At 28.6% G+C, this 10,520-nt stretch overlaps 1 protein-coding gene across 7 annotated transcripts; it reads left to right on the forward strand.

Annotated features, from left to right (window-relative positions):
• Positions 1-7,039: 7,039 nt before the first annotated feature.
• Positions 7,040-10,241, forward strand: LOC137807185 (protein ELF4-LIKE 4-like). Of its 7 annotated transcripts, XM_068607672.1 has the most exons (4): positions 7,112-7,238; positions 7,401-7,587; positions 8,216-8,296; positions 8,411-9,001. In XM_068607672.1, exon 4 carries the CDS (start codon positions 8,464-8,466, stop codon positions 8,806-8,808), a length of 345 nt encoding a protein of 114 aa, XP_068463773.1. In that variant the 5' UTR covers positions 7,112-7,238; positions 7,401-7,587; positions 8,216-8,296; positions 8,411-8,463; the 3' UTR covers positions 8,809-9,001. The 7 variants fall into 7 exon arrangements, 5 of the variants coding, with proteins under 5 accessions (XP_068463774.1, XP_068463775.1, XP_068463771.1 ...); XR_011080482.1 differs by lacking the exons at positions 7,401-7,587; positions 8,216-8,296 and adding an exon at positions 10,061-10,241 and having other exon boundaries at positions 7,040-7,238; positions 8,411-9,921; XR_011080483.1 differs by lacking the exon at positions 8,216-8,296 and having other exon boundaries at positions 7,041-7,238.
• Positions 10,242-10,520: the final 279 nt, after the last annotated feature.

The raw sequence follows: 10,520 nt of genomic DNA on the forward strand, positions 1-10,520 counted from the left end.
CACCACAGAGTCCTGATCACAAATCTAACTACATCACTAGGACCCTGAGCTAACAGAGACTAATTCTTAAAATAAAAACCTCACATGCAAACTTAAATTAAAAGGCAACCCAACCAGATCAAAACTAACTCAAAGGAAAAAGAGTCAAGAATGAACTTACTCTATCTAAGATTTTGATCGGTCAAACTTGTAGAGTTCACTGCCAGGAGTCCAATGGCAGACTCTGATCATCAAACTGATGAAAGAGAAGGTCAGAATCTAAGAGAGAAGGGAGAGGAAAGGAAAAAGGGAACAAAAATGAACATACTCTATGAAAGATTCTGATCGGTCAATCTTGTAGATCTCGCTGCCAGGAGTCCAATGGTGGACTCCGATCGTCAAACAGATGAGCGAGGAGGTCGGGATTTTAGAGAGAAGGAAGAGGAAAGGAAAAAGGAGTTTTTAGAGAGATAATGGTTATTTTTAAAATGAAACCTGAATAACTAAATTTCTATTTATATAGTCTTTTCACTTTAATAATAAAATATTCAGGTGTCATTTTAATTGTACAATTTCTACTCTAAGACTATTTTTCTCGATCCTTACATATTAAATTTGAGAAAAATTAGTAATATTTAAAAGAATGAAAAAATATATTTTTTACTTTAAAATAAAAATATATTTCTTCATTATTTTAAAAATATTATTCTATAATATTTCAAAGGAAATCATTAAGCATATTAGACAAGATAATTAATGAAATGGATAATAAATCTATTATATATAGACACTATACAGAATATTTTAAAAAATATTATATATTTTTTATACTACAATTAAATTTATAAACAAAATATAATTAGTCTCTAAATTAAATATTATTTTAAAAAATATAAATAATTTATATTTAAAGTGATTTTTATTATTAGTAAAAATTTATATAATAATTTTTATATTGAGATTTAAATTAACTATCAAAATTTTAGTTACTAATTTTTTGAAAGACTAATTTAAAATATAAAATAATAAATAGTTAAACCCTAATGGTTAAATATCAATTTAAAAATTATTTTATAAAAATTTATTAATAATAAAAATTATATTATATACTAATAATTTATAATATTTTTAGTTTATAAAATATTTCAAATTTAATTAAATAATAAATAATTATTTAATTTTCTAAAATTAATTTTTATTTAACAATCCATTTATTTTTATACCGTATGAGTGTATTTTTTAGACAATTGATCATTAACTATTTCAAGGTAACTTTTAAAATACAATTTTTAAAATAATTTAAAACAGTTATTATAAAAACAATAAATGATTGTATACAATAATTCATAATCAAGCTCCTGGATCCAATCCAATTAATCCATATAAATAAACACGATGATTTATAATTAAATCGCAGGATAATCTTATACAACATATTGTTTCATCCTATTTTATTTTTATTTCTCCTGAATTAAAGTCATCAAAAAAAAATATTTATTGAAACGTTATTGAATAGTTGACATAAAGTTTATCCACTGATTTATTTGGTTAAAAAATTAGAGAGATTTGATAATTTGTTTATAGAGATGAAGACGTTGTGTTTAACATTTTTCTTGTTCTTGAAGACACCAATAATACATGGATGAGGCCAAAAGTAGCGTGTCCAGCTCCTCTTCTTACACACCACACCACACTTCTTGGTGGGACTCACCCTCTTACACATTATTAATATCACCAGATCCACGTGTCCATCTCTGATTCGCCCCAAACAGTTACCCCAGATTTCCTTGTACCTCTTTTTTCTTAACTACACCAAACAAAACCATTATAAATATCCAACACAAACAACATCCTAGAGAGAATCACGTTGGTGTTGACTCCAGTACCACCCCCGTTTTGGATTTCCACTATCCTTCCTATTCTCCTTCTCGTACAATTACATACGGTACCTGTCCAATCCAATTATTATCAAACACAACGTTTTTTTATGGAGAATTATTAACTGTAAAATATCTCACTAACCTCATATCTCCATCTCTCATATTTTTACAAGTGTATCAATAATTCAAACATTACCTTAAAATAAATCATGTCCGATGGAGAAATATTTATACTTGTTAGTGGCCAGATGTCCAAAATATTTACAACTCATGAATGTGATGGCGTCTTTCATATACACTATATATCAATATTATTTATATCATATATAATAAAAATATTTCCCAACTTTTTTTTAAGTCTTAATTTTAGCTTTTACGAAAATTCAATATGTTCATGTCCCTGCATCTTGTACAAACAAAATCGTATCACTTTTAGTAAATGTAATGCTACTAAGGTATTTTTTTTCTTTATAAATTAAATATGATATTTAAAATATTTACTCAGAAATAAATAATTTAGTTTGTAAATTATACAATAGGAAGTGTATATTTACTAATGTCCAATAAAAAGTAGGGGTGTCCAAGTGGGGCGGGTCGGTCTGAGGTCCGCAGTAAAAAACGTGGGGTGGGTTAACGTTTTCAACCCGCTAACCCGCATTAGCCTGCCCTGCATAACCCGCGGTCCGCGCGGGCCAACAGCGGGACGAGGTGGGCTAACCCACTAGCCCGCAAAAAGAAAAATAAAAAATAAAAAAATTAATTGACTTGACAATAATGATCCAGTGGAGGAGTGACAACTTTGAGTAAAAGAAAATTAGGTTTTCATTCAAAACATAACGCAGTTATGCTGTTTCAAAAAAAACACACAACACACGACGCACTCTTCTTTACAGCACTGCCACTCGCTCCACTTGCAACTCCACGTGGCTTCGCCTGTAAATATCGCACGCTATTGGCGCTCAACTGTTGCACATAGCTACTGCCTCCACTCCTCCTCTATGTTAAAAAAAAAAATGGATCGCTCCGCAAACCCACGGGCCAACCCACATGCGGGACAGGTCATGAAAATCAACCCACATTTTGTATGCGAGGCGGACCAACCCGACCCACATTTTAAGGGCCTAAGAGGGGCGGGTCGGTCCGCTTTGCCACCCCTAATAAAAAGTAACACTAGTTATATGCATCAATATCATCATAATGCAAATAAGTAATGGTAGCGACATATAATTTTTGAGATTCAATCAGTTTTTTTTATGTTAGAGTTCACATTAAAAAATGTAATTTTATTTGTGTTTATTTAATTTTTATGTGTTTAAACTTTCAATATACTTTGTTTGTTAGATTACTCTTTTGAAAGTTTCTTTTTCCACATGAATTTTCGTCTAGTCTTTTATATATATATATTTTTTTATATTATTTTTCATATAATAACATGTGTTGTACAGTTTTATATAAAGTAAAACGATGTTATTAAATGTTGAGACTCAATTGTTTATTCTGATGGAGCTATACATTGAAAAATGTTTTTTTTACTTCTTGTCTTTATTTTTTTTTATTTTTATTTTTTAAATTTAATGATAGTTTTTTTTTTTATTTCACACAAATTTGGTTTAGTTTTAATTTTTTTAATTTTATATTATTTTTCACGTACTGACATGACTGATCAGGATTTAGATCTTTTATCTTTATTTATTTATTTAATCTAAATTTAATATAATGAGAAAAATATTTTTATTTTGTTTCACATAAATTTGATATAGTTTTTTCATATTTTTATTTTGTATATTACTTTTTATGTATGTAATGACAAGTGTTACTTCTCAAGAGTTTTTATTCTCAAAAAGTTTATGAATGTAAAATAGGTATGCATATTTTTTAAATATGATAAGATATGATAAAAATAGCTGTATTGAGGAATTTTTAAATGATTTATTTCATCTTGTATTTTAATGCAGTGTGGATCTTTCAGCTCATCAATAATTTTATTTTACTTAAAGAAAGTTGATTTTAATAATGTGGCATACAGTTAATTGTGCATAATAAAATAAAATAATGTTATTATTTTATTTTATTTTTATATTATTTTAATGATAATTCAATAATACCATTGGTGGTTAATTTTATTAATAATATTGTTTATAAAAAAATAGTTCCTTTCTACCTCCTTCTGGTATTTTTTTCCACAAATGATTTGTTCATGAAAAAATAGAGCTATAAATAATTTGTTTAAGAAGTAGGTTAAGTAGACATTGATTTGTATCCTCGTTTGAATACTTGGTCTGGACACTGAATCCACTAATTAAGTTGGTTTACTCTATCTACATTAAAATTAAAAATATTATATATATATATATATAATTTATTAAATATTATTAAATTTAATATTTGTGTACAATAAAATATTAATATATAAAATAATGAATAATTTTTATCAATATATAAGATAATATTTTTATCAAAAGAGTCAGGTTAAATTGATTGTTTAATTAAATTTATAATATATTAAAATTGATTAATGACTTTTTTATCATTCATTTCAATTTGAAATAAAATTTATCGTATTAATATTTTCTCGTCATTAATGATTTTAAACCCATATAAAAATAATTTTATCTCATATAAAATATTATTTAAAAAAAATATTTTAAAAAAATTTACTCAATAATAAAAACAACGTTCAGAATAGATAACATAATAATATGTTATGTCGACAAGAGTTTAGAATAGAAAGGTTAGTAAATTTAGTAACCAAATACATACAGTAGTTTCCAAGTAGGGAGACAAATTCTTTCCAATGAATGTGAAATGAATAAATATGAATACCATAAACCTTAGTTACTAAGAATCCTTAATTACTAGGAGTATAAGTGTTATAACATGTTAATAAAGACATATCTATCTATATACTAACTCCTATTTATCTATAGATAATAGTGGAAACAGACCTATAAAACAATTTATGCAAATAAATCCTCTGCAGGGTTTAATTATTAAGAGTGGAAGTACTTAGTTCTAATGATTGAAATTGAGATTTGTAAAAAAAATTAAAACAGTTCAAAATACGATATTTTAAGTTTTTAAAAAGAATAATCTTGTTTAAGATGCATAAGAATATCATAAGTAAATGTTTAAGATAGAAACATAATATTCAAGTTATAACAACTTAAACATGAGTTAAAAAATGTAATTTAAGTTTTTATTTTCCAACACACGATATTGAATGAAATTTTAGGAAGCATTGAATTATTATGGTATTCTCCAGGTGGGATTGAGCTGGAATCAATATTAGTATACGGTCCATGGCAACCTCAAACATAAAGTAGTAATGTCCTGTCATGTATACTTGGGAATATACAAATCCATCATCTTCACTATTATACACTTATTAAACTACATTTATACATTACTTCTTTATTTTATTCATGCTACAAATCTCAAAACATCTTGGGATTCACAAATTAGAGCAAATTGATTTTCTTTTTCAATTACAAGACTCATAATTGGAAATGTTAGCTTTTATATAATATATAAAATAAGTTTTACTCTTACTACAGAAAACACAAAGGGAATAAGCATGTAAATGGAAACAAAATTTATCTTTCATACTTTCTGTATATTGTGCAGATTTGATCTATCTTATTATAGTTTTGTTTTTTAAATAGATAATTAAAATAAAATTATTAAAATAATAAATAAAACCAAATTTTTTTTTGTTAAATTTTATAATAATGCTTTATTTTAATTTATTATTTTTAAAAATTTATTTTGTAAATTATCCTTTAAATATTATAATATATAAAATAAATTATCCAACTACATTTCTCTCTATTATTTTTTTTCCATTTAAATAACTTATTTTTCACTTTTTTTTCTCATTGAAAAAAATAATAATAGAACATGGTTAAATAATTAAAAATGTCAGTGAAAACTTTGAGCAAATAAATTTTAAAAATTAAGATAATAAAACCATTTCTGTTATTTGCTAAGCAGCTTTTGCTTAAACCAAAATTTATAATTCACTTCTACAAGCTATTTACAAATTATCTTTATTTAGGAGAAATAAACAAGGGAGCACCAATCATGTTTAGTTGAAAAAGAAAGAGAAAATTGAATTTTAAAATATAGATGTTTTTCTAAATAAATCTATCCAATTCAAACTTTTCTTTTTCTTCAGTTTTTCTTATTTATTATTGTTTCAAACACTTTATATATTTAATAGGTAAATATATTAAAAATCAAAGATTATTATAAAAACCATTAAGTATATATTAAAAATATTTTTTATTTTCAATTATTTAATATATTTAAATGGATGGAAGGAGAATAAAAAATAAATAAAAAATCATTATTTTGTTATATTTAATTAAAAAAATATAAAACTAAAAAGTAGGTTAATCTCATCTCACCAGTATATTCATTCCATTATATTTCTCTATTATTTCTATTATTTTTTAAAATCTTTTTCTTAATTTCTTTTTAGTCAAATTTTTTAATTTTAATTTAATTTATGATATATTTGTACTTTTTTTTTAATCTATTTTGTTTTCATTACTCTTCCATTAATATAAATAAATATCGGCCGACAAATTTTTTGAAGTGTGTGATCCACCATCATAATACGTCTGATTCTGAATATTAAGGAAAGAATTGATACATGCTTTGCTGGCAAAAGTAGGGCCCTTTCATCATACAAATCTCTTTACATCATCAACCAGCCACGTGTCCTAATAAAATCCTATTACTTTTTTTCTTTCTTCTTTTCAAGGACCAAGACTTTTACCCAATACTTCTTAAAAATATTATAACCAAAGATTTTTTCTATAAATAATAATTTAATATAACTATTACACTTATTTTTTATAATAATAATTTTTAAATTTATATTTATGATATAAAAGTTATTCAAGTCTAACAAATTTAATTTTATATATCCGTAAAATGTTAATGTAAAGTTTTCATGCGTAGATGAGGATTTGAAAGAAGGTTTTATTTTATATATTTAACAGATAAGAAGCTGAATGAGTACTTTAAAAGATAAAAGATTAAAAAAAAACCAATATTTTTTAATAATATATGGATATTAAAAAAGTAAATTAATAATTAAATGTAATAAATAAAATGTGAAAATAAGAAAACAGGTGGATATTCATTATAGAATAGTGCTAAATATTAAGACACAAAGGGGTCCGAGCGTGACTGTCAAATCTACATATTCTCTGTTTTCTCTCTCTCTCTCTGAATTCAGAGGAGGACAGCCCCTTTGCTCCGCAGATTCGATTCAATCGCCGATCTTTATTACTCACTGCTCCTCGGGAATCCCTCGTCTTCCCTTTCAATCTCTGTCTCTTCTCTCTCAATATAATGTTCCAGATTTTCAAGGTACCATTTTTCATTCATGCCAATTATTATAATATCATTTATTATTATTATTATTAGTATTAACAATCTTCATTATTTTATTTTTACCTTTATATCAATTCCCCCAAACAAATAAATAAACAACACGCCATAGTTTCATAAAATGTGAATTTTGTTTTCTAGTCTTTGTTTCTGCCCCCACAACAACCTTCTCTCCACTGTTTCATGAGAGGAGTTTCTTGATCTCAGTTTCACCCAGACATTGGTTTTATCAGCTCCTTTTCTTTTCCTTCTCCGTCTTCTTCTCGGCTGTCCACTAAAATATTCCCAGGAGATCTCAGCAATTGTAACTTACTTGATTTTCAGATGGGTAGGTTCCACAAACTCAAATGGGTTCTTTTGTTTTTATCTCACCAATTTCTGAAAAGAATTTTATGCTGTCAGGAACTTTTCCAAGTTCCTTTGCAACATTTTAATTCCTTATATCAACATGTTAATTGAGATTTTGCCGGGTTTTATTATGTATTAATGCTTATATGAGATTATTAAATGGGGTTTTGTTTTTCTTAAGGTGTATTCGAGTTCAAAGTTCAACATTTGGACGGTCACTTAGTTCTACTATTTTTGTTTTTCGTAATTTTGCTTGAAAAGGGTTAATGATACTGTCTCTGCTATAGTACTTCGTAATATCATCTCTTCTGCATCATTGACTGTGTTTTTTTTTTTGGGTGGGGGTGGCTTTTAGATTCTTCTTTGGAACTCTGTGCTTTAGGTAGGTATTTCCTGAGTACATTAAAAAAAGGTCCTTTTATGGAAATGGGATCTGCTTTTTCCAGTCTCATCATTTTTAAAAAAATTACCCCATCAATATAAATAATAAATAATAATAGTAATAATAGCAACAGTAGAAATATTAATAATAAATATTATTATTATTGATGTTTATAATCTGATTCCTCTGGAAAAGGAACTCATGGTGGTCATGATTTCTACTACAGAGCTTGTCTCATCTGCGCAATGCCTTAAACAATTCCAAAACTGCTTATGTTTTGTCTCTCTGTTTTGGTTAGTGCAGGCAGGTACACATAGAAGGATATGATTATGGATAAATTAAAAAAATATGTTGAAACGCTCTCAGTATTTCATATATTTTGTTCTTTCTTCTCATCATCTTCTTTTCGCCCAATATGCAGGGCTGGTTCTGACTCGATCAAGCTTTTGACTCCAACAAAAATAAATAAAAAAAATGGAAGGTGACACATTCTCTGGTCTCGGCAACGGTATACAGATTGATAACAAGATCTTGCAAACATTTAAGAAAAGCTTTGTTCAAGTCCAGGACATCTTGGATCAGAACCGGGTACTCATCAATGAGATAAACCAGAATCATGAGTCCAAGGTCCCTGACAATCTCAGCAGAAACGTTGGCCTTATTAGGGAGCTTAACAACAACATCAGAAGAGTGGTTGACCTTTATGCGGATCTTTCAAGCTCCTTTACCAAATCCATGGAGGTTTCTTCCGAAGGGGATTCCAGTGGTGCTGTGAAATCTGATGGCAAAGCTGGCCACAAGCGACACAGGCCTCTTTAGGGAACCTTTTTCTTTTTCTTTTTTTCTTTGAATTTATTTTCTTTTTTGCTTGGTGGAGATGCACGACATAACAATTGTGTTGAGGGGTAGATAAAGATTAGGTTCTGTAGCCGAAGCCCTCTTGTATTACAGAACTTTCTCTAGCTCATCACTTACTGCTTACATTTCAAATAAAAAGAATGATTTTCCCGAATTCCTCTCAGTATTATTATAACCTTGTGACTGTGGATCTAATAGGAACGTAACATGTTTGTGTGCCAATTTAATCATGCTGCTGTCTTTCAAAAGGTGAATAAGAACAACCCCTTTTATTTCCTATTCAACGTGATTGCTTTTTCCCTTTGGATTTGAACATGTGATGGATTATAATGAGATGGACCTTTCTTGTTTATATGCTTTTTTTTTCTATGCTATGATGAGGTTTTGCAAGAGATAAGAGCTTTTAGCTTTGATAAACTTTTCTTGAGTTTCTGCTTGTCAAAAGGGGCTAACGGCCAAAGGGTCTTCATAGTTTTTGTCCGTCATTCTTTTTCATATCTCTCATCTAGTTTTGATGGAAACTCGTCATATAATACCTTTATTCTCTTTATATCTTGAACCAAAATGTTGTTCCCAGATCTTACTTTAGCCAAGAACTGAAAGTGAGAAGGTGTTGCAGACACTGTTTTTGGCCTATGCGCATGTAGCCAGAGCTTCCTTATCAAGAAAACTATACCTGGTTTATCTGTTCATGTGTTTTTCCCTGTGGGAGTGACAACTGAGAACTGAAAACTGCATACATATGTGTGAAGATGCTCTGAAACAGATGGAAGAAAGCAGCTTTATAATATAAGATAAAACCTTTTTGGTTCCCTATAACACACCACCACAAGAACAGAATCTCAGATAAGCGATGGGAGGAGCTTTTTACTAATTTTTTAATTGATTTTCTTATGCCCAATGGCTAGTATTGGCCGAGAAATTAGAATTATTCTACTATTCATTCTGTATGAGCTTAAAACAAAACACTAGAGTCCTGAGTGTAAACAGTGACCCCAACAACATGACAAGGGACCCAAAGGTTCTCTTTTGGGATGGAAGTGAACTTCTCCATGCTTATCCCTTCCTACTCAGGTTCGTTCCTTTTTACTTTCCAATTTCCCCCTTACTTTTTTATTTTCTTATAGATGTCCTATATGACATCCTTCTATGATACTTGATATTCCATGGTTTGTATTTCTCTCTCTCACTCTCACTCTCCCTGATTGCGCAGATGTCTTTATTGGTGGACCCAGTTTGTGGCAGCCTAATTTCCTGATCTTAGAAGAGAGGCCCACTTTAGTGATTGCTGACGATGGCCTGCTTCTGGTTTAGATTTTGCATTTTGAAGGAGTGGACCTTTTCCTCCTGGGTAGATTCATACCTTTGTCAATACTCTCCTATTCATAATTCACTCACTCACTCACTCACTCCTACCTATAATTCTTAGACCATCATTTTTTGGGTCATAATTGTTAGACTATCATTTGTTCATGACCTCAGGGCTTTTTTGGACTGTCACAAACCAATTCTTTTCTTACATGCACAAGTACTGAAATGTACAAGATGCTAACATTACTAAAGATGAATTGCAGATTGATGATTATATTGGGGTATTGAGATTTGTGAAGTATTAAGAAGCGGATTAATCGAAATGCAATCAAGCAGAAGTAGTAGCTGAAGTGAGCAGTGAG

This window comes from Phaseolus vulgaris, chromosome 3 (assembly GCF_000499845.2).
Source record: "Phaseolus vulgaris cultivar G19833 chromosome 3, P. vulgaris v2.0, whole genome shotgun sequence".
Classification (NCBI taxonomy): domain Eukaryota; kingdom Viridiplantae; phylum Streptophyta; class Magnoliopsida; order Fabales; family Fabaceae; genus Phaseolus; species Phaseolus vulgaris.

Bases quoted from the DNA above. Each gene is read 5' to 3' on its own strand.
- LOC137807185 (XM_068607673.1), top strand. From the start codon at position 8,464: ATGGAAGGTGACACATTCTCTGGTCTCGGCAACGGTATACAGATTGAT.